Source organism: Melospiza melodia, chromosome 20 (genome assembly GCF_035770615.1).
Source record: "Melospiza melodia melodia isolate bMelMel2 chromosome 20, bMelMel2.pri, whole genome shotgun sequence".
Taxonomy (NCBI): Eukaryota; Metazoa; Chordata; class Aves; order Passeriformes; family Passerellidae; genus Melospiza; species Melospiza melodia.
In genome coordinates this window covers 4,829,921-4,855,930 of record NC_086213.1, presented here as the reverse complement: position 1 = coordinate 4,855,930, position 26,010 = coordinate 4,829,921, and the positions used below count along the sequence as shown (strand labels likewise).

Genomic DNA, 26,010 nt, shown 5'->3' with positions numbered 1-26,010 from the left:
GAGAAAAAGAAACGAGCTTTCCATGTAACAGCGCCCTCATTTTATTAAACCGCGGCTTTGGCGGCAGCAAACGCAGGCAGCTTTGTAAGAACAAAAACCTCATTATCTGCTGTAATCGACCTCTCCAGTCGCGAGGTAGGAGAGGGAAGCAGGTCAGCTACCGCGACCGCCGGGAGTTCACGTTCTGCAGTGAGCTTGGTCTATTTTTCACCAGGAAATTCAGTCTCCGTAGAGACTGTCAAAAATTGCCAATGCCGACTATATTTCAAGTCGTCATGGCGGGGTATTGGGAAAAGTTTTCAATTAGCAATAATCGCGCCTCGGATTAACCTCATTGGCTACGATACTGCCACTGCGCAAAGCTGACTGGGCTACCCCGCCGCTGCCGCCACTCGCCCCGGGGCTGCCGCCAAGGTTGCGGCGAGTCGCGCCGCCCGCCCGTTCCTGCCTGCACCCTCCCGGCCGTGCCCCCCGCCCGCCCCGAGCCCCCCGCGCCCCGCCGGAACCGGGGGCGGTTCCGTTCTGCCCTCCGTTCTGGGCCCCCGGTACAGCCGCGAGGGCTGCTGGGAAGGAATATGCAAAGTACGCGTGACGTCACGGCGGGCAGCCGGCGCGGAACCAGGGGAGCCCTCTGCGCATCCCCGGTGCACCGAGCCCCGGCACCGAGCCCCGGCCCGGCCCGAGCGGCCACAGCGCCGGGGAGCCCATCCCAGCACGAGTCCCTGCCCAGCATCCCCGCCTGCTGCAGCAAGAGACAGCGTGTAATGAACTGAGCGCGCTTTTCATAAAGAGCTCGGTGTCTCTTTTTTTTTTTTTTTTTAACGTGCTGAATGAGAAATTATCAATGAAACTAGGCATGATCAATGAAACTAGACGTGGAGTGACCCATTTGCTGAATTATCCCCACTTCTAAGAACAAGACTCCTAAATATGCCGAGTTATCCCCACTTGAGAATAATACTCTTAGATCCCTATCCTTTTCTGTTTCTATACATCTATCTTTAAACCACACAAAATCCGCCTCCGAAGAGGCTCTCAAAAATTGCCAATGCCGACTATATTTCAAGTCGTCATGGCGGGGTATTGGGAAAAGTTTTCAATTAGCAATAATCGCGCCTCGGAATACCCTCATCGGCTACGATACTGCCACTGCGCAAGGCTGCCATGGCGCCGCTCCCTCCGGGGCCCGGGGCCGCCGCGCCCCCGCCGCGCTCAGAGCGGGTCCGGAGGGTCCCGGTGCCCCCCGCCCGCCGCTCCCCGCCCGCAGCCCGCACAGCGCTGCGGCACCCGCGGATGCACCGGGGGGCCACGGCGGGATGCACCGGGGGCCGGCGGCACCGCCGGGACCCGCGGAGGTTGCCGGGAGGGCAGTATGGTAATGAGCGGCCGGGAAGGCGCTGCTGGGGCCGGGGGCATTGCCCAAAAATCGCCGTTTTCATCCTGGGAGGGCTGGGGGCGCTCTCGAGGAGCGTCTGCCGGGTGCCACCAAAGCAAAGTCATCACCCAACGGTTTAAAACACCTTTAAACTCTTAAAGTATAAATCACTGAAAGACGTTTGGACTCACGACGCTGCCGAAAAGAAGGCTGCACTCCACAGCTAAATCCAAGGGCCGAGGGACAGGCAGGGTGGCACCGCAGGATGCTCTTCTTCCTTGTGATCACAGAATTACACACTGCTACACAGACGCTCAGGCTCACCTGGTTTTTGAAATAACTGTAAAAGACCGGGAAAAAAAAAAAAAGATTAAAACTTCCTGCAATGTTTTGACCTGTTTAGCAAGAGCTCTTTGGTGAATGCATTTGAAAAGCAGTCCAAATCTTTAGAAAGAGCCCATTGTCTGTAAGACTGCTGGGCATCCAGCGCACCAGGCTGCTACCATACAGCAATCTGGCCTTCCTCATATTATTTGTCCCTCAGAAAAATAAGCCTAATTTGAAGAAAAACAAAGCAAAACACAAAACCAAAACAAAACAAAAAAGAAGAAGAAAAAAACCGAACGCAAACTCCTTATTGCCAGGCAAACTAAACAAATTGAGACTGAAACTTGCATCAAGCAGGGAGGCAAAAAGATGGGTTCCTGCCAGGGTGCACAGAGTCAGCAGCAGACAGGTTGGCACTGCCTAATTCCCAAGCTAGAGGTGTCTTTAACAGCCCTCAGTAGATTTTTCTTCAGTAATTTATTTAGTCACATTTTAAGACTAAAACATGTTTATAAAGACAAGCATCTACAATGCACTTTATCAAAGCTATCGCATGCATTTGTATCAAATGAATCAAATCAAATTAATTCAGATTTTAACCTCACACTTTTATCTGAGGGCTGCTATGAAGCTCTCAGCATTCTCAACCCGTCTCAGGTGTTCGGATGTTGGGAACACCTTTCGCTCCCGCTCTGGCTCATGGGAGTTGTAGTCTCTGCGCTCGGGGTTTATTTCTCCCCATGAACTACATTTCCCAGAGGGCTCCTGTTCCTCCCTTCCGGCAGGCCCGCCCCGTCCCTGCGCGGCCGGCAGCACCATGACCGGTGAGTTCTCAGCGTTATCACCGCCCCGCTCTTTTCTCACCAGCCCGGTTCGGTTCGGCTGTCACCGAATCCCCGCCGCTGTCACAGCACGAGGGACACGTGGGGGTCCCTATGGCGCGGGGTCCCTTTGGGTTTCTGGCCTGTAGCCGTTTGTGGGATCCTGTTTCTCTTCTACCTTAACCTTGCGTGATCTTTTCCTGTGGAGCATCTTGGGTGTGTGCTAAAAACAAACTCTAGCCTCAGATCTCATTAGGTACGTTTAAAGAGTTTCACTTGTTATATAAAGTAGTTTTGTGGTTTTGTTTTTTGTGGGTTTTTTTCTTTTCTTTTCTTTTTTTTATCTCGGCACTTTCATTTTAAAAGCAGCTTTGTATTTGACAAGAAATATTCCGTCCTTTAACATTTTCTCTTACATAATCTTTAGCTGGTTCACAGCAGCTTTCAAATGTATCTGTAATTTTTGCTTTCTCTCTCTTGTGGGCCAACCCCTATTACATTTCTATTTCATTTTGCATCTGAACATTTCCTTCTGAGAGATCTTTTGATGATAAGGGGCAGGAATGGAGAGTTTTCATCAGTTAAAGCAATTTAATTACCATCAAGCTGGCTTAACAGCCTTTGGGGAGCATCATGACACAAGTTACTCTCAAAGCAAATTAGTTTATTGGGAGCCTTTGTCCCTTCTAATGAATTCATATGGGAAATTAAACCTCTTTAGAGGGAATGCCCAACACAGCTCCTGCTAAACAGCAAAACAAAGCAAAAATCATTGCAAACAGAATCACTGCTTACATACAAAAAGCAATTCAGATTATGGAGTCTGTCCAATTTTCCCTTCATTTCAACTGATGATGACAAAAAGCCTTGAGAACTGAAAACTAACTGAGCCAAATCCACCTTTTGCCACTAGCAACAGTTTAGCATCACAGTGTTTGGAGCTGAACACCTCAACTTCAGCTGTATCTAAGCCCTCAGGTACCCACCAGCAGTAGGTCTTACAGTGAAGAGAGCAATATTTAAATACATCTGAAGTTTAGGTGTTCAGGAGATCTTCCCCTTTTATCAGTAAATGAAGTTCTTTCTCTCTCCTCCACATCTTGTACAAGCCTCCCTGCTTAGGGAGATTCAAGGAGGTAGAAATATCAGACAGTCATTCTCAGGACTGTTGCTCTCAAAGCTTTTTGTACATTGTTTGCAAAACCATAGTAAGGCCCAGAAAGAGTAGTTTTAAAACAGTGAAATGGAGACAGAACTGCAGACTGCTCAAAAGCACAAATCAAAGTCCAAACCCATGCACTCGTGTCTCAACAGGTCCTGCACACAATTCCAGGCTACTTAGTCAGCAAAGCCATCCACCCTGCCTTCCCCAGCAGGGCATGGCATTCCTCCCTTAAAGCAGGGTGTCCCTCCCTTTCCTACCTGCCAGGCAGCTCCTTCTCCCCCAAGCACTGGATGATCCCTTCTCTCTCAGAAAGCCCCTGTGTCTGCTGGAGAAGCAAAGCAGTGCCCATCCTGCTCCCCACTGACTCTGGGAGGTGGCACCCACAGAAGAGGAGGTGCCAGAGGCATTTACCCAGTGCCCTAATCATCTTCAGTGCCATTTCAAGGCCTGTTCTGCACCAGGCCTTTGTAAAAAACAAAAACAAAAAACCCAACCAAAACACACCACACAGGAGTAACTCCAGTCAAGGCCTTTGTTGGGGGAAAAAAACCATTTTGAGGTTGTTTTTCTCTCCCTTCCTACAACATGTGTTAAGGATGGGGTAAATATAAAAGACTGATTTGGAGCAGGCAGAATGTTACAAGTGCAGAACAAAAGTCTCTTCTGGGCAGTGCCTCTGGGGTGAGGTGCTTGGCCTTCCTGCCGTTTCCTCTGGCCTGCTGCACATACCTGGGAAAGGCTTCACATGGGCTCTTTACAAGCCCTCTTAGGCAGCCATTCTTCACACCAGGGTAGAACAGCAGGAACCTGCAAGTCAGAGTTGTTACCTTTGTGCTCAGTGTTCCCCTCTTCCAAAAGAACATACTTGGATGGTGGGCTTTAGTTCATGTTTCCAAAACAATTTCTTTCTTTACTAAAAAGAGAGCAAAGAATACTTAGCAGCATAATTTCCCAGAGAATCACAACCAAATGGCATTAAGGACGTGCTTTTTGCTTTGTGTTACCTGCCATGTGTTCTGTTCTTGCCTTTTAGCTGAACATGTTCTCTGCCAGGAAGTGGTGTGGCATTTTAAGAGCTGTCAGACTGCATCACTGCAGATCCCGTTCTGTATCCAGAGCCTCTCCAAACCTGACTTTCGTGCCAGCCTGTCTTCCCCCAGATCCTGCAGAAGTGGAGGAGCTGCAGCGCTTTGTTTCTAACTCCAAGAGGCTGTTTGTAATGACTGGAGCTGGAATCTCCACCGAGTCAGGGATCCCCGATTACCGCTCTGAGGGCGTGGGGCTCTACGCCAGGACAGACCGACGGCCCGTCCAGCACGCCGAGTTCGTCCGCAGCGCCAGCGCCCGGCAGCGCTACTGGGCAAGGAACTTCGTGGGCTGGCCCCAGTTCTCCTCCCACCAGCCAAACAAGGCACACCTGGTGCTGAGGGACTGGGAGAAGCTGGGCAAGCTGCACTGGCTGGTGACCCAGAACGTGGACGCCCTTCACACCAAGGCTGGGAGCCAGCGCATGACGGAGCTGCACGGCTGCACCCACAGGTACAGCTGCTGGCACTGGGGGCTGTCAGTGCTCACTGGCACTGCTGCACTGTCAGGGCTGAGAAAGGAGGCAAAATATCCACGCTGGAATCCTGGAGATGACAGACACAAAGGTGGTATTGGGCTGGGGTGGAGAAAAAGATCACAACCCAGTGCTGTCCACAGCATGGTATTTAAGAAACATGACCACCACTCCTTTTTTTGGAGCATTATTTGGATCCATTTCCCCTTTCCTTGGTACAGCAAATGTCCTCTTTACTAAAGAGAACAAGGGGATCATGAGGATACAAGGATTATCCACCTTAAGCAGAGTGGATAGGGCAACAATTGCATGGGATATATGTACTGGAGAAGGGCCATCACAGTCTGGCTGGGATCACCCAAAATTTCTAGATGAAAAAGCACAGCATGAACTGAGAGAGAGGATGCATGACAGGGTTAAAAGAATTCCTTCACTACTTCCTCTAGAGCATTCCTACAAAGCAACAGAGTAGAAAGACATCTCCTTGACCTGTCCTATTTGGTAAATAAATGTGGAAAATCATGACAGGCCTCCTAAGGAACAAGTTAGAGTCTCCAGATCTTCAGCTGATGTGAAACTCTCCATTAAGACTTTGCTCTGGATTTCAGGGTTTTCTGCTTGGCCTGTGGAGACCGAATCTTGCGTGCTGAGCTCCAGGAGCACTTTGAAGCTCTGAATCCCACTTGGAAAGCTGAAGCCTTTGGGGTGGCTCCGGATGGGGATGTGTTCCTGACGGACGAGCAGGTGCGCAATTTCCGAGTCCCGGCCTGCCGTAAGTGTGGTGGGATCCTGAAGCCTGATGTGACCTTCTTTGGAGACACAGTGAGCCAGGAAAAAGTCAGGTTTGTACACCAGCGCCTGGCAGAGTCAGACTCCATGCTGATAGCAGGATCCTCTATGCAGGTAAGTAGCTCTGCCTCCCAAACTGCATCCCTGCTTCTCTGCTACCCTGCCTGCAATGATCCTCAGTCCCACAGCTCAGGACTACAAATGGCTTGTGGGTCAGACCAGCACTTGCTGAGCTTCTTTGTATTTTATTTTTACTGTGGTTGGAATCTGGCTTTATGGATGACCTGTTTGGGCTTCCCTGTCACTCTTTGCCAGTCTACTTCATGCTGCTGTAAATACCTCCATTGAGACCTCTCTCTGCTGCCTCCTCCATCAGGTCACAATTGTCCATAAAGGCAAGAGACCTGATACAATTCATTCCTCACACTTTTTTACCTGAAATTTTTAGCCTTTGATAGCTTTTTAGGCCTCATGGCACACTGTGTAAAATACCAAGGTTTAGGACCTCTCATTCTTTATTAAATTCTCAATAAGAGAGCTGAAATATCTCTGCTGCTTGAGATTGTCCTTTGTATCACAATATGTTTTCTCCACTAGCCTCTTATCTATAAGGCAAGGTAGCTAAACAACAGGGGTTTCTAAACCCATAGAAGCTTTTGTAATGGTGTTTATGTAAGATAATTTTTTCCAGGAACAAGTTCTATTACATAAAAAACCTTACTCTTAACACCTCCCAGAAGGAGATAAAACCAAGGCTGCCTGATTGTGATTCTCTTGGCTTCAGGATACTGGATACAAATTCCTTAAGCTTGCACTTCTTAAGCTTATAATCCTCTGTACAGGAATGATTGAAATGCCTTAGGTTTGTTCTTGTACTACCTTAGCTGGGCTATGCAGGAACCATCAAAATGCAGCATTTAAGTACCTGTGATAACTAATAAAAACTGCTGCAGAGATTTACTAAAAGACAAGGACATTACCCTTCAATCTGCTCTGAAGTTTCAGTTTCTATGAAACTGCAAATCCTTCACTGACAGAGGTTAAAAACTGTTCTGTGCACTCCTGAATGAAGACATTTCCTACCTGAGCTCAGTGCACCAGCCTAACACAGCCTGTATGTACAGCCCTTTTCCCATTGCCAATGGTAGCTATTTTATTCTGCCATTTTATTCTGCTATTTTATTATTTATTAACTCTTCTTTTGCCTAAGCTGCCTGTAATTTTGTTTTCTGCTACTCCTGCAGGTATACTCTGGTTACAGGTTTGCTCTTGCTGCCCGGGAGAAGAAGCTGCCAATTGCAGTCCTTAACATTGGGCCCACCAGGCTGGATCACTTTGCATCCTTGAAGCTGAATTTCCGCTGTGGAGAGCTGCTGCCTTTGATTGTCTGCACATGACCCCAGCAGCTGAGCTTCAGTAGCCAGCAGGATCAAAGTTATTCTTACAAGGTGAGTACCTTCCCTCCTCAGTCACCTTTCAGGGTAAGAATATGGATTCCTGCCAAATGCTGACTGACAAAATGTTCCCTCACTGCAACAAGAGGTGGCTGTAAATTTTAATCTGTCATGGGTCTGCTCTGATGGGCCATGATACTGTTTCCCATGATCATAAACAAAAAACATACTAAGTGCTAGCACTCCCAGAGAATTGGTTAGCAATATCCAGAAGACTCAGCAGTGTAGAATTCCAATCCATTTGTTACTATCAGGAAACTACAGGGGATCACTTGATCACAACTGTTCCCTTTGCAACTGACAATTCAAAACCTGTTCCTGATTGAACTGGTCCAGCTAATCCTAATCAAACACTGCTGTTTAAAATAATCAATTCAGTCGATAAAGCAGCTTCTTTCTTCCTTTCCTGTAGGACTCACCTCAGAAAAGGGAAAACTCCAATGCAGGAGGCAGCTGTGGGATGCAGTGCACAGCCGCTGAGGGCACCAGGAGAGGGCAGCAAGCCTCACACGTGTCAGCCTCACCAGTGCTCCACTGAAACCATCTCCACGTATCAGGAAACAGAATGAGGATGGAAAAAAAAGTACATTTCTGCCTTACCTTGCCGTTAAACAGTGCCTTTTCATTCACTGGGACAGATAATTGACTACCATGTCTGAGGACAAAATACCTTTTTTATAATTGTCCCCAGAGGAGAAGGGTGGGACAGGGATTTTGACCCGGTAATTTGAGGCTGTAGCACAGGAGGGCGATGTGGGACACTGCTGGGGAATCCGGTGCCGCTGGTGGGATACTGTAGAGTGTGCAAGGAGGAAAAGGAGGCAAGAGGAACTGCAATGGTCGCTTTAAAGAAAAAAAGGTTCAAAATAGAAGCTGAACAAGAACACTGCTCCTGTAACAGATTATTTGGAAGCACGGGCTTTAAGGCTGATGTCTTCCAGCAAGGAGGGGAAGTCAGCATTTCTCTCAACTGTTGGTTGACAAATTAAACTGCTTCCTATCTGACTCCTTTAAAAATTAAACATTGTTGAGAAGCCAGAGGAGTTACTTAAAGCTAATCTGACCAGCACTACTTTGAGTGAGGCCACTACATTTTCCAGAATGCATTTTTGAAGATGTTATTAAATAATAAATAGCTAAGGAATCAATTAAAATTGTTTAGAAGATTAAGACTATTTGCATTGTAATTTTCTCTCCCTCCCATTATTTATTTAAGTACATTCTCAATAGCCAGTTTAGATTCTTTTTTTTTCCACTGCAGAAATGCAGGTTGTAATTACTTGCAGCTGATGAATTAAGAGAGAAATACAATTAAATCTGTACAATAGGTCTCTCTCAGGAGGCAATCTCAGTTGAAAGGTGCAATTTCCACACTCCTAACAGGAGATCCATCACTACTGGATAGTGATTTTTTGTTGATCCTCAGGATGGTATTGCAAGCTCTAACAAACTGTCCACAGAGTAAAAATACAGTCTGGCACAAACTAAAATTATAACTTTTTGACCTGACCTTCTTCAAGAAACCACCACTCCTCCTTCTAGCTCTGAGGGATTGAATTGTTGGGGTTTTCCAAGTGCCCCCTCCTACTCCAAGTAACACATCCTGGACTAATAATTTGACAAGAACTGAAACAAGCAGTTGGAAACAAGGATGCCAGAGTCATCTGCTAAAAGGTCAAGTAGCAAAGCAAGGACAACTGACCACAGGATGCAAAGTTCATTTTTGCTTTGTTGTTGATTCAAATCCATGCCAGGAGAGAGCAAATAAAGCAGAGAATCTAAGGGATATGTCAGGCATCCAATTTCTGCAGAAGGCAGAGAGCATTAAGATGCCTGACACATTTCAGGATTTGGCTGTATTGGGTTAGAGACAGGTTCAGTTTGAAGCCAAGCAAGAACAGTTCAGGACTCCCACCTGCATTCTGCTCACGTTGAATGGTGACTCCACTTTCCAGTGACTCAGGTTTCTGCTGCTTGGCAGTGAGCAAAGCTCACAGATCTCTCTCCATCTTTAGCAGTCCTGTCACAGTACAGCTGCTGCAGAAATCATGCTTAAAGCACAGCAGAGTCTCCACATAGACCATGGTTTCCTGTAGGGGCTTTCCCTGTAAGAAGGGATGCTGATGCCTCCTTAGCAGAGGAGCTGGGGCTGAGTTTCTCACTATCCATATCATCTCCCCCTCCTTGAACCTTACACAACGTTGCTGTGTCAAAACCAGAGGCTGCAGGTTCAGTGCCAGCAGAGCCAACATTTTGAGAAGGTGTGGGAGCATTGCCAAGCAGTCTAAAACAAGTCTTGGGATGAGTTCTGTGACAGGTAACTAAAGCTCCCACATCTGCCCCTGCCTGCCCTCCTTGGGAGAAGAGTCAGGGTGTCCCTTCAGCATCACTCTCAGATGAATCATTACCCAAACTCTCCACTGACTGTACTTTTAAGCCACCAGGACAATGACTCAGAATAAATGAAAATAACAGTAAATTTCCTGTGCGTGGTTTATTGCTATATGATAATGAGCATATCTACAACTGTATGAGGCTGAGATGAAGAAGTTCATTCTTTTTTCTGCTAAGTTGATCCAGCACTACTAAAATTGACCTCTTTTAGAACAGGATCAGAACACTTGAGTTCTTAACATATTCCCCAAAATACCATTAAGTTTGCTCACATGAGAAATGCCTGAGAGAGCCTAAAATTCTTACACCAAAAGCCATGACATGAAATTAGCTGAATCAACAGCTTTTGCTCTTCTCTTTTTCTTACAGCTTCCTCCTGAAGCTTGGATAGCTGAGCTTGAGAGTATCTTATAATGGATTTTTCTTCTGCTCCTCTGAAAGTGGGGTTGGAGTTACCCAAAGCAAATAAAAGTTACTTCCTATTTGGCAAATCTTGTCTTTGTTTCTGGGCAAATTCTCAGAGCCATCTGTAATTTAGTCCAGCAGCCTGAGGAAGGTATTTCACATGCTGAGCTCCAGTGAGGGCAGCACAGAATGCAGATGGCCCAGAGGGTTTGGTGCCCGTGGTGCAAGTGCAGCCTCCCATATCTTACAGTCAGAGTGCTCCTATTGACACACCTGCGTGTGGAAAATGACCCAAAACCCTGGGCATGCAGAACTTGGGAGGTTCAGTGGGGTGAAGGTGACTAAATCCACCATCCAGAGTGTGCTTCTTCCCCTGTGACTGCCTTGGATGTCGCCCTTTCCCAGCCTTTGCAGCAGGCAGGGAAACAGCAGAGTCAAGCCAGATGGGCTTTAAAACCACTGTTCCAGACTGTTCCTGCAGTTCTGTGTGCAGCTCCCTGCCATCTCCCTTCCCACCAAGGAAGGTGCCCCAGTGCACTTCTTCCCTTCTGCACCACTAACCAGACAATGGCAGAGAAAAAGAGAAGCTGAGGCTGAAGAGGACGAGCAACAGTGAGAGTGTCTGGAATTGCTCCCCAGGCCCAAGCAGAAACTGGCACAGGATCATTACCATCAGCAGAACTGTTTGCTCTCTGCACGTCTCACCTCAGCTGGAGCACTCTCTTTCATCTGTGCAATGCCCATGTAGTTAAGAGTAATTCAGCTCTCCCTGCAGAGAGTGAAAAATCTTGGCATAGAAAACAACAATAGAGAAAAGATAAGAGACTGAGGCTTCACTTCTGCAGTGAGCCCAGGGAGCTGCTGTCCCTCCAGCAGCCCATGCACCAGCTGTGGTGCTGTGCAGGGTCTCAGAGCTCCCCCTTGCTGAGCACAGGGATACCTGGCATTCCAGGCAATCCCTTTTGCTTTGGAACAGAGGTGCAGACCAGCACGGTAGATCTTCACACCCTCCTTGTACTCCCTACTCTGGCAGTTCAAGCAGTCACCAGCCCTGCTCTTACTCTTCCCACAACGTTCCTCAAAGCCCTAATGAGCAGCTCTGCACAACCCCTTCAGCCTCCCCACCTGTGCCCTTCATTAGGGCCTGACACTCTGCATTGTGTGGGAAGGCTCCCCATGGATGGGGAATGTTTGGCTTTAATGGAGGGTCTTTCACACCACCAAAGGGGCATGGAAATGAGAAGTGTGATCAAGGGACCAAACAGAAGTGCAGGCTTACAAAATCTGTATGGAGTAAGACAGATATGGAATCAATTTGAGCCTTTATCTATCTATGGGGTTTATCTAGGGAATGCTAGCATGCTCCAAATGCTCAATGCCAGGAGTAGATAATACTGCTCACCTCAAATCTAGAGTTCCTGTTACAGGCAAAATTCATACTGAGTTACTGAAATGCTTCCAATGCACCCCAGCAATCTTCTCTACAGCTCAAAAGTGCAGTGTTCTTTCCAGATAGTGATATTTTACTTTTTTTCTCTACAATGAGGTTTATCACAAGGGGATTCTAGTAACATTTACTTAGGAGCTTTACTGTTCTACAAACAATAATTTCAGAGAATCTAAGCTATTGAGTGAGTACAAGAGACCTCATCTTGCTCTTCCAGCCCTAAGAATGATTCATTTTGGCTATATCATAGAATCGCATCCAGGATCCTCAAGATTTCTGTGGAGGACTCCAAGCACTCAATGTTTCCAGAAAATTCTCATACACAAACACCTGAGAAAAACAAGCAACCAATACTGGTAAAAAAACAGGACTCAATCTACCATAAAATGGAATGTGTCTGGCTGTGACACAATCCCTTCCCCTTTTCAAGGAAAAGAACAACTAAATGCAATTCACTATCCTTTCTCAATATCATTCTAATGCCCTCAAAGAAAGATACATTTACTTTCAGAAGGAAGGCATTGCAAGTACCTTCCAATAACATACCAAGCCAGCTTCTTCCTTCTCCTTTTGTTTCTCATTTCCCAGAGCACTCTCAGATCCTTGGGGTCTGCTCCACGTTTGGATACAGTTCATTCTGATGATGAACCGGGACACTCCTCACACCCTGCCAGCAAGCAGGGGGTGTGTGTAGATCCTGCCCCTGGAGTTCACCCACACCTCCAAAAACTTCTGCCAGCAAAACCGGTACCAAGAGCAGGGGGCAGCTTTGGCACAGGACCTTGGCAGGGCTGGGAAAGTGGAACAGATACTGTCCCTCAGACGGGCTCCCTGCCTTCCAGGCTGACATTACCTCCTTCTCTGCAGCTCCTGACTGCGAACAGGGGAAGGGCTCCCCAGGGTAAGCACACAGAGACCCTCAGGAGAAAGGAGAACCAAAGGGCTCAAGACCCTCAGGCAGCGATGCCCCGGGGAAGAGGGACAGCTGTGCTGCGGCTACCGCGTGGGCAGCCCGAGGCGAGGGCGGCTGAGGGAGGGCTGGAAGGGCGCCCTCCGGAGTCCCGGGAGAGTGAGGGCGGCAGTGAGGGTGAGGGAGGGGGAGAAGGGCGCCCTGAGAAGCTCCGGGAGGTGAAGGGCAGGCAGGGACGGTCGCCCTGAGGAGCCCCGTGAGGGTGAGGGCAGGCAGAGACGGTCGTCCCGAGGGGCCTCGGGGGGGTAAGGGCAGGCAGGGACGGTCGCCCCGAGACGGTGAGGGCGGGCAGGGACGGTCGCCCCGAGGGGCCTCGGGAGGGTGAGGGCGGGAAGGGACGGTCGCCCTGAGGGGCCCCGTGAGGGTGACGGCGGGCAGAGACGATCGCCCAGGGAGAGTGAGGGCGGGAAGAGGGCGGGGGGGGGCACGCGAGGCCCTGAGCAGGTGCGCCCCGCCCTCGCCGCCTCCAAGGGCCAATCAGAGAACGTGGGGGCGCCTCACGCGCCACACAGGGCCGTGCGCAGCGGCAGCGGGGGCGGGGCTTCCGTCCCTCACGCCGCCCCATGCCCTCAGCGCGGCGGCGAGCGGCGGCTCCGAGTGTCGGTTTAGGTTATTTATTTGTTTATTTTGGCCTGCGGCCGCCCTGAACCACACGACAGTGACTATTTGCAGTATTTGTCTTTGTCCAGCCTCATGTGCTCGGGGTTGTAGGGCTTCTTGGCGAAGCACATGGCTGCGGTGCGGTCGCAGTTGCAGATGAACGAGGCGCACTCGCTGTTCTTGCCTGGAGGAGAGAGAGGAGCGGTCAGAGCCCGCGGCTCCTTCGCCAGGCGCTGCAGAGGCTCGGGCTGGTATTTCTGCTGTCAGGTGTGCCCATTTCATTGCTGCCATCGTTCTAGGGGGGAACAGGCTTCTGCCCACTAACCCAGTGCCGCCAAAGCTGTGTGTTCCTGCCAAGCTCTCTCCTTGTCGTTTCTTCCCTTCCCTACAACCTTATTTGCCAACCTCTCTGCTCTTTACCTCCGTTCCAGAGCCCTGTAAAGTCTCCACGATTCATCAGAGGTGTCTGGCAGAAACTGTATAACAATGCCGAGTTAACATGCTGATCTCTTGCATATTGCCTTTAGAATGCCTCCCAGAATAGTACTCACTCCCCTGAAGACTAAACAGGCTTTTCTATATACTGTTGTACCATATATCTTCACAAACTTTGAATTGTGAGCTATATAGAGAATACTCATTCCAGTGCCTGTGTGAGGTGCCCTCTTTCTAAGGACCAGGTCCCCTGGCAAGAACTTGCACTGTGCCTTCCTGCCACAGAGGTGTGAGTGTAACACAGCCCTGCTCTTTCCTGAGAAAGGCTGGAGAACATCTGAGTGAAGTGGAAATGGACATACTGCTGCATGTGATCTGCCCATCAGAGCAGCTGTAGCGGTACAGCTTAGTGTACGGGTTGTCCAGGAGGAATTTGCAGGATTCCATTTTCATTGCCTCTGAGTAGCAGTTATCATGGGCTTGGCAGCACCTGGAAACAAGGAGTAAAAGGTCAGAAAATACCAGAATCACAGGCTCAACTGACCTGTAAGACACACAAATACATTAGATTTGCTTTGACAAGGCTCTTGACAATAAAAAAAAAGATACCCAGCAATAAGAGGGCAGACACAAAGGACCTCAGAGGGATAGAGTTGGGCCAGCTCATGGTCCAAGAGGTATCTGGTAAATAACTACTTATGGGAGCATCTTCACAGGTGTCTATTGGGCACAGGGAAAGCCAAAGCCAGTGTTTACCCTACACTTCCCCTCAGTGCCTGGTAGCTGACAAGCTCTCAGCCAACACAATCCAAGACTTGGCTGCCAGATTTGTGTGTCTCTAAATTGCCCATGCCATTTCCTAGCATTTTGCAGCCCAGCCTGCACATGTTGATGGTCAAGCACCAGGCAGAGTGTGCAGAGCTGTGTCCAGGCTCTGGGCCAGCACTGCTGCTGCAAAAAAAAAAAGCTGGAATGAGCACACTGTGTTGCCATAGAAGAGAAGAGCTACTGTAATTATATTTTATCTTAGTAATAAGGCATCAAGGTGTGATAGAGCACATCCTTTTCCCCTGAATCCATCTGTGCAAGCAAGCTTCCTTCACCGCAGCCAGAGAGTTTTGTAAACGTTCACAGGCAGGGCCAGCTGAGATGAAGCTGAAGCAGCAAAGCACAAGCAAGGAAAGAGGATTGTAAAAGCAGAGTTGTACCTGTCGAGGTCGTCCACGGGAGTGCCGCTGCCCCCCAGGCCGCAGTAGCAGCCGTAGTGGTTGAATTCCAGCAGGGGGTGGCTTTGGGGCAGGGTGCACTTGATCAACTCACGGAACAGCCACACGGCCCGGGGCGAGACCTCCTCGGCGCTGGCTGCGCCCACTGCGGACAGACAGACAGACAGACAGAGAGACAGAGGGAGGTTAGAGTCAGGTGTCGAGGTTACCTGCACCAGGACGAGGGCACCTACACACCCGACAGCAGGAAAAGCAGGGCCAGGAACTTCATCCTTGCAGCTCTTGACACAAACACTGGTGCCAAGGGAAATGAGTCTTTATACAGCAGGCTCACCTTGACGTGGTACGAGATAACCCAGCCAGTATTTATGTTACTAAATGCAGACTTCTTCCATCGGGGGCTGTGGGCCCCAGCTTGTGGTGTGACCAGTTGAAGGCCAGTTGAGTTAAATCCATAAAAGCTGGAAAGGCAAATATTTGCTCTCTAAGATTTTGCTATTAAATTCTTGTAGTATTACTATTAGAAGTCAGCCTGAAAGATCTGGACATTTTTAAGGGCTCTCTACTAAAATATAATAGCAGTATGGAAGTTTCATTGTGAATTTCTGGCACACTAATAACTACCTGCCACTAATACTTGCATCCTCTTTTTATGGTATCCCCACATATCATTAATCCTGTATCTCTCCATGAGTTCTCCTGGCATAATTCAGAGAATAAGATATAAGTTTTCCAATCACATCAAATGACCATTTGGCATGAACTCAACTGAAAGAAAAAAATCAAGCTATTCTTTACTTTAAAACCACAGAGCAGAAGGAGGTACTACTAGACAAGAAATAGGAGCCAAGCGACCTGGAAAACCTTTAGGTGGCTTAAACAAGGAGTAGTATCTGGTTTTATGTGGCCTTAAGCAATCTACATTGGAAATGAACCAGGCTTAGAAGTTTCAACATACACAGCAGACTTCGGTGACTTAAAGCAGTTTCTCCAACACCAATGCAGAACCCAGTTAAGAACCTTTGGTTTTCTATGCCATAGGACGAGGAGAGTTGGGAACCTTGAAAGAAGTTAAAAAAAATGGGTAAGAAAAATCTTCCTGGAATCAGTCAGGGGTAAGCAAAACAGTGTGCTCATATTTAGACCCCAGAGGCTCTGGCATTTTCAGGGCTACAGGTCTGGCATCTTTACACCCTCAAGATGCAGTTCCTAGACATGACTGTCAAGTCTGCATTGATAAACAAAGCACCAAAGAAACAAAGGCCACCTTTCTGCAACAGCCCCATGCACCAGGGTGCTCATGCAGGAATCTTTGGGCTCACACCCCACCAGCAGGTTCCAAAGGGTTGATGAGGACACCTTCCTCCTCATAGGGTCTGAAACTACACCAGGGCACCCACAGTACCCACAGTACTGCATGTTGACATATCCATAGGACATCTAGGGAAAGTTAGACATGGTGCTGAACAACCAGATCCATTCCAACTTCTTTGATCTCTGCAAGTGCTCCCATTCTGGGGCTCCCCACTCATGGGTACCTACAGCTGAACAGAGGCCGGGTTGATTTAAGATTCTCAGTGTTCTAATCCAGTATTGAACAAACATTAAAGGCTGATGTAAAGGACAATCTGTACCAGTTAGTTCAGAAAAAATAATTTTGTCTTTTGCCCACAGATCAATCTGGCAACTTTCCCTTCAATATCTATTTAAGAGTTCTCTGTCTTCACTGCCTTTAACATTAAAAAAAAAAAAAAGTTTTCTTACCTATGAAACTTAGGAGTCTGGTTCCTTTTTCTCTGTTCTCAGTACATGATATATTATTGTTTCCTAGAAAGTTTCCAGTCAACTGGCCTTTTTAAAATCATAAGTCAACAATTTCCTACACTGTTAGTTCAACAAAAGGATCACCAAGTGTGGGAAAGCAAGCATGAGTATTACAAGTGCCTCATGAGAAAAATCCCAGCAGGGTAAAGATTTTTCCACCAATGCTATTTTTGGTTTCCCCCAACCTGTGCTGTATACAAAATCACTGGTCCCTTGGTACCCTTGTGAGCACATTTCAACCTATAACTGGTTCAAATTTACAGGTTTAAGCCTTAAATTATTTTTAAGGCTTTTTATAAGCCCTATTGCAGAGCTCCCTACTATTCCACACAGTTAAAATTCTCCTTTCTCTCTTTTGTCTGTTAAGGACTTTACTTCCCATCTCCACATTATATTTCCTTGCATCTCTAGCTTCCTTGGTCCACCACAATCAATTGAATCCAGGGTATGTGCTAAACCTGTGAGCAACACATTATCTCCTTTTCTGAACCTACAGATGCATACACAAAACCTCTGTAGTGTAAAGAGACACAATCTTTACTAAAACCAGATCTGGCTCACATTATAAACTGGCCACTGCCAAAGTGTGGGAGCAGAACAGCAAGTCAGAGACCTGCCTGGGGCTTTTATACTCAAGGCAGGATGCAACTCCTGCCAGGTCCTGAAATCTCCCCCACTGGAAAACCTTGCACCCCCAAATAATGACAGAGAAGGACAGTTTTCAAATAATTTATTAGGAATTTAAAACTGAAATCTGGAAAAAGGGTTACAGGTGTGGAGAGAACAAACACTGGAGTGTAATAACTTACTGGCTTAAAAACACAGCTTTATTTCTTTTAAAAAAAATGCCCACCCTGAAACCAGAGCCCCAGCCTCCAGGCAGTGGCCAGAGAGTGACTCACAGCCCAGCAGCAGCACAGCTGGCCCGGGATGTCTGGAGGGGGCACGGAAGCAGCTCAGCGCATACACCAAGAGGGAGGAAAGCGCTGTCCGCAGACCCAAATTTGAAGTATATAGAATAAAAATAAACCCAATAAAATGCAGCTCTTCTTTAATTAGGAAATATTTAAAAAAACAGACATACAGACTCTTGTCTCAGTAACAAAAATTATTGCTTTGTGTTTTCAGTACTGATCTGTTAAGTACCTTCTTACCTAAACAGAACTCTCCAAACGCATCGCCCAGGTCAGGACAAGTTCCAGCAGACGGGGGAGAGATAGAAGAGAAAAAGGGCCCTGTGGGCACTGTGGCCCTCCCAGTCCTTTTCTAAATGCCCATCTCCTTTACAGGGGCTCAGTTTGGGGGAAGAGAGGGAATGATTTTTAAAAACTTAAGATGAAGCTTTTATTTCCCTGGGAAAAGAGTTTGGCTGCATCTTAATAAAAGGCTTAATCACCCCCCTTAACAAGGTCTTTGGTTCACTGAAATCCAGACCCAAACCTGCCCCATGTATTCCTGCTGGAGGTCTCCCCTGGCAGAGTGCTGGTTGGCAGAGGCCTGGACCATACCAGGGGAAGCCCCAGCAGGTTCTGGAGAAGGGACCAGATCACCCCGCACAGGACAACGGACAAATTCCCACAGTCTTCAGAACACAGAGTAAAGCAAATGGGAAGCTGCAAATCTATAATTCATATAATCCCTGAGAAGCCCTTAACCCGCCCCCAAATCACCACCCTAATGCTTTTCTCCCCTGTTAATGAATCCCCATCCCAGAGCCCTGCCCTTCAGAGAACGACTACCCAAATCTCCCCCTGGCTGACACCCCTTCGATACCCTCGCCTCCGGAGGAGGATCCCCTTTCCCAGGAAATCTTGACGCAAGCGATAAAGTTTGGAGAGTGAATTCCTTTCAAAGTAACCAAGACAAGCAACGGCGGCAAAGCCCTTTCCCTAAGCCAGCCCAGAGCCGGTGCTACGGAGCCCAGGGATGGAGTCTGTACATCAAGCAATTGGAAGCAGCTTTAACCCGCTCAGCAAAACAGCCGATGGCTGGTACGTTTCACCCCGCCCGCCCCCCCGCCCCCCTTTCATTTCATCTCATCAGAGGTCTTAAAATCTTACAGTAAAAGGTGTACAAAAAAAGAACAAAGTCCTGTCAGGATTCTGCTGGAGAGTATTGCTCACGCTGCGGCACCAAGTCCAGGACCTGGAGCTGCTCCTTGGAGCCAGGCTGCAGGCAGCAGCCAGGTTCAGCTCACGATATTTACATATTATACAGGAGGAAAAAGAAAACCCCACGTAAAACTAAACCTAGGAAAAAAAAATCTTTCAGCTGTAAGGATAGTGTTTTTCACTTAGCAAAATATACATTTGTTTTGTTCCATAGCGTGTCCAACGTTTTCGGATCCTTGGAGTTTCACACTTTTCAAAGCCTCACATTTACAAAACAGAAACAATTAAAAACAGTTTCTTTAAAAAAAATAGAAATACAGCAGTTCCTCTCAGCCTTTGCTCTCTCTCTCTTTCTTCCCTTCAGAACTGCATTCTTGTTACATACCGTGCTTTAAAAACACTGACGACAACAACAACAGAGTTGAAAATATTCAAAACAGTTTCAAAGCCAAATAAAAATACTCCTCAATGAAAACTACCTAACACAATCACAAAGCCAATTCATAAAATATGTCTACTAGCTCGGGAAAGAGCAAACAACAAAAAGAAGGGGCAGCCCCCAAAAAAGATAAAAAAATAAAATAAAAAAATAAAACTAACAGCTAATAAAATAAATAAAAGAAGAATCAGTGGGCTGGGGGCAGGGAGGGGAAGCGTAAACCGTCGGTGGTTAGTAGGAAAGCGAGATGATCTCCTCGGGTTCAGTCCAGTGTGGTCTGGTCAAAGGGAGAGATCGGGCAGGGCGGCAGGAGCCTGGCAGCCAGCCGGCAGTGTGCAGTTTGATTCAAGAGAAAGGAAACCTTGGCTCATCCCCCGAGGCTCACCAGATCCTCCAGCCACGCGCTGTCCTCGGTCAGGTCACTGGGGAATCTGCGGGAAACAGCAGGGGAGGGAAGGGACAGGGTCTAGAACAGCCACAGCTCTCCTCCTGGGGCTTTCTTCTGGTGTGATCTGACAGAAACACCCAATACCCAAACTTTGCCCCAACCTAGTCTTACTCTGCACATCACTGGCACAGGGACGAGGCACAGCAGAGATGTTTCTGTCTTCAGTGGCAATGTGCAGGCCTGGGGAACAAGGTCTCACACACTACATGGCCTGGTCCCTGGGAGGGCTGGGACATAGCAGAGTCCAGCCATTTCCCCAGCACTCAGCTCAGTCCAGCCCTGCCAGGCTGCCATAGGCTCCTGTCTGTGGACACTGCTCCCTCCGGGCTTTGCCCCCCTTTTTGAAAAGCTGGTTGTTTACTTTTTTAAATTTTAAATTTTAAGCCAGCTAACTTCAGTCACATTTGCAAAGCAAACAAAAACTATTCACCAGTTCCCTCTCAGCCCTTCCAAGGACCAATACCAGAACTGATCAGATTGTCCTTCTGCCCTTTTCCCAGGCAGGAGATGAAAAAGTTCACTTCCCAGAGACTGGTCTCAGCAGCAGTGAGAACAACCAGCTGCATGGTGGAGGCTTCCCCAGCCCCACAGAAGAGCCAAGCTTGTCTCTCAGATCACCACTGGGTTGTGACGGTGGCCAACCCTGCAGATGTTTTCTCTTTTTGTCAGTGCTTCATTTTATTCTTCTTTGTGCCAGACCCTAAGACACTCTCCACTCCCAGCCTGGGGAGTGTTCAGTAGGAACCCAACCTGCCAAGCCTCCTGGTTCAGGAAGGAGCCTGAGGCTGGCCACAGGACTCCTCCCACAGGCTGGGCCAGGCCATGGAGCCACACAGCAATATCCACAGCTTCAGCTGAGAGCCCAAGCACAGGGACCAGCTCAGAACCTCACTCCTCTCTCTCATTACCTGCTCCTGTTCAAAGCTGTCTTACCTCCTGCCTCCTTGGTCCCCAGCTTCAGTGATACCCATTGGTAAAAGCTGTTGCAATCAAGGGACCCTGTGAAGAAAGAGTTAAACACTCTTAAACAAAAGAACAGTGAAGAAGAATTGCTAACACAACAAATTCAGTCATGGCCCAGATGATAGAGTAAATGTTTTCATTTGGAGGTGCCAGGTCTAAAGATCACATCGCCCTGCAGAATGCTGTGTCAGGGCCAAGATGGGCTCTTGGAAAGCCTGGGCTAGATCAGGGAAAGGACTGGAGATCAGGACCTTGAGTGGTGATCAGAGAGAGCCAACAGTAACCAAGCATGTGGGCTCTGCAATGCCCATCTTGGTCTGGGGCTCAGCAGTGGCACAGCCAATGCTGCAGTGGGTGGTATTTCATCACCAGAAAACAGACAGTGGACTGAGGGAGCTGCCTGCTGCTGCTCACCTCCCTCACCACATGGGGACACAGCCCACTCCCCATGTCCCTCCCTGCACAGAGGGAGCACTCACCCCTAGGCTGTGTCCAAAGCCGGTGCTCGGGGCGGGGCTGGCAGCGCTGATGTAACTGCTGACCCCTGAGTCCTGGTTGGCAGCCCCGTAAAGCTCTGCCATGGGCCCGGGACTGGTGGTGCCCAGAAAGCCTCCGGTGCGACTGGGGGTGGAACCTACAGCAGGCAGCAGAACTACAGAGTGAAGATCCCAAAAATGCAACCCCGTCCCACCCCCCTCCCCAGCCCCTTGGCAAAGCTCCTGCAGGGCCCGTGCTGGGGAGGGAAGTGGAGTTACCTGTCCCTCGCACCACGGCCGCCGCAGCCGCTGCTGCCGCCATCGGTCCATACGCAGTGAGGGGGATTGCTGCAAAAGAAGGAACAGGCAGCTCAGGAGCGCTGTGGCTACATGGGAAACTCCTCAAAGGGAGCCTGCATTTCCTATTGCAAAACACTGGGCTCACACATATGTATTGGCTTAATGCACCACAGAGGACATTAAAGGATGACAACAGGGAAGTGCATAGCCCTGAATTTATCAGTGTTCTTTTGCACAGCCAATGTCCAGGGGAATGCACGAGCCATGCTCTGTCAAGCTCACATCCCAGAGCAGCCAAAGGCACGGTGTGGAAGAGCTGAATGAGAAGTGGGCAATTTCAGATGTATCCTGTCACTGCTAAGCTTGCAAGATGCAGTTAATCTGAAGCTACAGATCCAGATTTTGGCAGTAAATGTGGAGAATGGCAACAGCTCAGGGACAGCAGCTGAGGCTTAACATCCTGAGGCTCAGCCCCTCCTCTGTGTCTTGTTAATATTCTCGAATAACAATTTAATAGCCTCTTTCTCCCTATTTGTTTGCTCAACACATACCATTCTCCCCACACTGAGTTTTGCTCCTGATTGCTCAAAACCTCATTGTATATTGTAGAAAAGCAGGAAACATATACCTAGGGAGCAGGAACTAGAAATGGCTTAATTAAAACAGTAAGTCTTAATTTATATGTAGCAGTTCTAATTCCCAACTCTACTGCCAGAGGCATTCAGCCCTCGGGGCAGGAGGCATCTAGCCAGTATGTTTCTCTTTGCCCTTAAAATGACTGGGTCAGCATTTCATGCTTGAATGTGAAATTCACTGTGATTCTGTTTAGAGCACCATAAAAAGAGGTCAGAACAAATCAATCGCGTAAAGGCTGAAACCCAGACTAGCTTAGGAGGGAATATTTAGTAGCAGGCACCAGCGTGTTTCAAGCAAACGTCATAGGAGGCTTCTATCTGGGTTAGCCGCTCATTACAGGCCCTGGGCCAACGCAGGCATGTTGCTGCTCCACATCACCCCCAAAGATGCTGTTCTGGGAAAGAAAGGCTGCTGGCAGCCACCCTCCTGCTAGTCCCTAACACATGAGTGAATGTGGTTTTACTGAGAAACGAGGCAAGGTCATCTCAAAAGCTCCAGCTCTTTTTCCAAGAAAAATCCTTCTTGCCTTTGCAGTGTTATCTGCTGAGACACCAGGTTTGTGCTGGGTGACAAAGCACCTGTGCGTGCATCCCTGCCTGTGCCATCCCCTCCCCTTGGCTCCCCTCCCAGAGCTGTGGAGCGCAGCCCGTGTGTGCTGCAGCCACTCAAGGCACGAGGGCCCTCGAGCGCACGGCTCTGCCCTGCCCAGGGCCAACTGCAGCCTCTGCACGGGAACCACGGCCCAGCCAGGGCTGTGCAGCGCCTGCTTAACAGGAGGGAAGCGTCTCGGGGAGGGAAGGATGCCACGATCCCCAGCTGGTACTTCAGCGAGACACTCAGGACTGTCAGCTAACGTGGCACCCAGCCAGGACAGCAGCATTAATAACTTCTTGTTGTGCAGAGCTCTGGTGCACCCCCAGCACCAGTGACAGCCAGGCCCTGGGTGAGTCACCTCTGCTAGGAAAAGGGGCAGGACAGCTAGGGGTGGACATGAAGGGAGAAACTATTCTACCAAGTCACCAGCATTCCTCTACAAATGTGATGGGTTTTGCAGAAAAACACACATGTAAATAAACAACTGGACACACATCTGCTTTGCTTGCCAAGCAGAAGGCTCAAAGGTGCTTATGCAGCTGCATACATGGTGTCAGGGAAGGGTTTTGTTATGAGGGAATGGGATTTAGTTTTCCCCTACCTCCCTCAGGGAAATTTCTACATTGGTGGCTGCCAACCTCAGCATCCTCACAAACAGAGAGTCCCTGAGGATTAACATAGTTTTGTGCCACAGAAACTCCCTTTCAAGCCTGTTTGTACTGCTAATTCCAGAAGAGCTTCCTTGGAAGGTTTTCCATACCCCTTTGCAAAGAGATTCAAACCCTGAAACAGGTGGGGGCAATGAAGCACTGGGAAGGAGGAAAAATATGGAAATGAAATGGCACATGGGGAGCAGGGTGCTACACAAAGCTGCTTTTCTATGACAGAAACCAGGGACAGGACAGAGCTGGGGAAAACATGGCCATGGAAGGGCGAGTAGACAGAAGGAACATCACGTAGGGAGAACACACTGCACACACCCCAGGGGCTGAGGATGCAGAGGGCATTTGCACTTTAAGGAAGGACACTGAGAACAATCCTCTGCTCCCATTTTGTTCCACAGCTCCCTACAAGTACTGCAGGACTTTGCAAGGTCCCACCACACTCACTCCTACCTGGGAAGCCTGTGTGGGAGTAGCTGGGGAACTGCACCACTCAGAGCAGGGAAAGCATTCCCTGAAGTCCCTCCTTCCCAGGGAAATGGGGTTAGAGTAACCAGGAGTGCATCCACATCCTCTCCCAGCACTCCAAATTTCATCCTTGCAACAGCTCAGGTTAAAGCCATTTGTAGACCTGTTGAAGTCACCCTGCTCTCTGCAGCTTCCATATCTGGTTTACATACAGCCTGGGGCAAGGAGTTAAAAATGAGACAGGCAGCAAGAAAGGCCCTGCATGGCCCTCTTCAGAGGCAATACACATGGCTCTGATTGCCTCTCCATCTTTCCATCCCCAGCTTTGAATGGAGCTTATCCAGATGAAAGAGGAAATAAGGCACATTTCCAGTCTAACTGCGCCAGGCTGTGGAGCAGCAACACCACTGAAACAGCACAAAGCCCCCTTCTCCCCTTGCAGCTTGTGAGTTTAGGAAATGAGTGGGACTGACCTGTGAGCTCAGGGAGGACGGGGGCACTCGGGAGAGGGGTCCGCTCTACACGGAACTCTAAAAACGAAATGCAAGACAGCTTAGGAACTCATCAAACGCCCCCAGGGAGACCCCCAGAGACACAGCAGCCAGGGTCTGCTGGGGGAGCAGTCTGCAGCCAGACTGCAACCAGGCCAGTGTCTTCTTTAAACTGATTTATAACTGGTGCTGAAAGGTGCTGGACTCCTGCCCTGAAGGCTGAAAGGATCCATTTATCTCGGAATAAATGTGGCCAGGGTAGGGCGAGTTCAAGCATCACTGTGTAGCCTCAGGTCTGCCCCAGAGCACCACTCTGTGACCTGGCCAATCTGACCTCTCAGCCAATCTGACCTCTCAGCAGCAAGGCCAGTGGGTGCTCAGTATGTGCCACACTCAGCCTGGCACAGGTTTACAATGAGGGACTTGAAGCCACTACAGCTAGATTCATGGAGAGCTTCCAGACAGCCAGGAGGCAACAGCAACTTTCAGCCAGTTAGCCTGGCCTCACCTCAGACAAAGAGGAAACTTCCCATTCCCAGCCCTTAATATCAAAACTTCATATATCAACCATCACACTGAGGGATGGAGTAAGGAAGGGATGCTCAGAGTTGCCACAACTCTAGAAAATAGCAACAGCACAGTGTGTCCCTTAAGTGTGCTCTGCCTCATTCCCTGGCCTGGCAGAGAGCAGGAGGGGAGGCCCCACAGCTCTGAGCAGCTGGGACACAGCAGGTTCCAGCCATTGATCGCTGAATCCATGTTCTCAGCACATGGCAGTGTTAGAAACCACCCAGTTTGCCGGGGATCTGCAGCCCCCTGATGCTTTGTGAAGGCTGTTAGTGGTCCAGGCACTGTTCAGAACACAACTGCAGTGCTGCAGGCACCTGCCTTTTGCGTGCCCAGGAGATCCCTGGCACATGGGGTTTAACATTCTGTGCTACTTTCAGAGTGGTGGCAACCCTGGTAAAGAGAGACAGACACACACAAAGGCGGTGAGACAGGCAGAGCTGCAGGGCCCTTCTGTGTCACAGCAGCAGCAGCCCTGCAGAGGAGGCCAGCAGAAAGGACATGGGAGCAGCCTTGGGCTTTTCCTGCCACTGCAGCGTGAGGATAATCCTAAAGAAGGACAAGCTGTTCCCACCTATTCCAGGGCTTCTCCAATCCCCCTTCCACATCCATCTCCAATTTAAAGAAAGACCAAACAGGGAAAAGGGTGAAAGGGGCAGAGCCTGGGTTATAGATCATGCCTGGGGCTCCCATCACCTGAAGGCAGACCAAAGAACAGAGCAGGGAGCTCCACTCACCAGGGAACTGGTAAGTGTAACCAGGTGCAATGCCAGTGTAACTTCGACTCGCGTAGGTGGCAGCTTGGAAGCCTGGATAACCTGGGGAAGAGAACAGGACTCTGTTACTGCAAGCTGGCAAGGTCTGGCTGCTCACCAGCAGCAGGAGCATCCTCTGGACAGCAGAGAGGGGTAGCAGCAGAAGCCCCAGGAGAGCGCTGGGCAGAGCACACAACACATGCGAGCCTGCAGAGTTTTAGCAGGCCCATTTAATTTTTCCTTGTTCCAAACATGTAAGGACACGGAGATTTCCTTCTCAGACTCACAGCTCTGCAGACTAAGGCTT

At 48.9% G+C, this 26,010-nt stretch overlaps 3 protein-coding genes, 1 long non-coding RNA gene and 2 other non-coding genes across 8 annotated transcripts in view; 1 reads left to right on the top strand and 5 right to left on the bottom strand.

The window, feature by feature from the left end:
* Positions 1 to 223: 223 nt before the first annotated feature.
* LOC134427595 (U4 spliceosomal RNA) lies at positions 224 to 364 on the bottom strand. The gene has a single exon (XR_010030202.1). It is a non-coding gene; the product is annotated as a U4 spliceosomal RNA (small nuclear RNA).
* A 656-nt stretch (positions 365 to 1,020) lies between these two features.
* On the bottom strand, positions 1,021 to 1,161 carry LOC134427596 (U4 spliceosomal RNA). The gene has a single exon (XR_010030203.1). It is a non-coding gene; the product is annotated as a U4 spliceosomal RNA (small nuclear RNA).
* A 332-nt stretch (positions 1,162 to 1,493) lies between these two features.
* On the bottom strand, positions 1,494 to 4,828 carry LOC134427335 (uncharacterized). Its single transcript, XR_010030142.1, has 3 exons — positions 4,693 to 4,828; positions 4,516 to 4,601; positions 1,494 to 1,715 (listed from the first exon to the last, which is right to left on the bottom strand). It is a non-coding gene; the product is annotated as an uncharacterized LOC134427335 (long non-coding RNA).
* Positions 4,728 to 10,377, top strand: SIRT4 (sirtuin 4). Of its 2 annotated transcripts, XM_063173093.1 has the most exons (5): positions 4,728 to 5,227; positions 5,858 to 6,152; positions 7,283 to 7,486; positions 7,905 to 8,075; positions 10,256 to 10,377. In XM_063173093.1, exons 1-3 carry the CDS (start codon positions 4,728 to 4,730, stop codon positions 7,433 to 7,435), a joined length of 948 nt encoding a protein of 315 aa, XP_063029163.1. In that variant the 3' UTR covers positions 7,436 to 7,486; positions 7,905 to 8,075; positions 10,256 to 10,377. The 2 variants fall into 2 exon arrangements, with proteins under 2 accessions (XP_063029163.1, XP_063029162.1); XM_063173092.1 differs by lacking the exon at positions 10,256 to 10,377 and having other exon boundaries at positions 7,905 to 9,971.
* Positions 10,378 to 13,308: 2,931 nt separating this feature from the next.
* PLA2G1B (phospholipase A2 group IB) lies at positions 13,309 to 15,305 on the bottom strand. The gene is made up of 4 exons (XM_063172879.1): positions 15,207 to 15,305; positions 14,952 to 15,114; positions 14,106 to 14,233; positions 13,309 to 13,492 (listed from the first exon to the last, which is right to left on the bottom strand). The coding sequence occupies exons 1-4, from the start codon at positions 15,238 to 15,240 to the stop codon at positions 13,371 to 13,373; spliced, it is 447 nt and encodes a 148-aa protein (XP_063028949.1). The 5' UTR covers positions 15,241 to 15,305; the 3' UTR covers positions 13,309 to 13,370.
* Positions 15,306 to 18,809: 3,504 nt separating this feature from the next.
* MSI1 (musashi RNA binding protein 1) overlaps positions 18,810 to 26,010 on the bottom strand; it is a 28,787-nt gene continuing 21,586 nt past the window's right edge. The window contains exons 10-15 of one of the 2 annotated variants that reach the window (XM_063172768.1): positions 25,686 to 25,766; positions 24,364 to 24,420; positions 21,510 to 21,578; positions 21,234 to 21,406; positions 20,725 to 20,790; positions 18,810 to 19,774 (exon numbers count right to left, since the gene is read on the bottom strand). In XM_063172768.1, coding sequence (XP_063028838.1) covers positions 20,749 to 20,790; positions 21,234 to 21,406; positions 21,510 to 21,578; positions 24,364 to 24,420; positions 25,686 to 25,766 — 422 coding nt within the window. In that variant the 3' untranslated portion in view covers positions 18,810 to 19,774; positions 20,725 to 20,748. The remainder of the gene's footprint in view (positions 19,775 to 20,724; positions 20,791 to 21,233; positions 21,407 to 21,509; positions 21,579 to 24,363; positions 24,421 to 25,685; positions 25,767 to 26,010) is intronic. The other variant, XM_063172769.1, reaches the window with a different exon arrangement.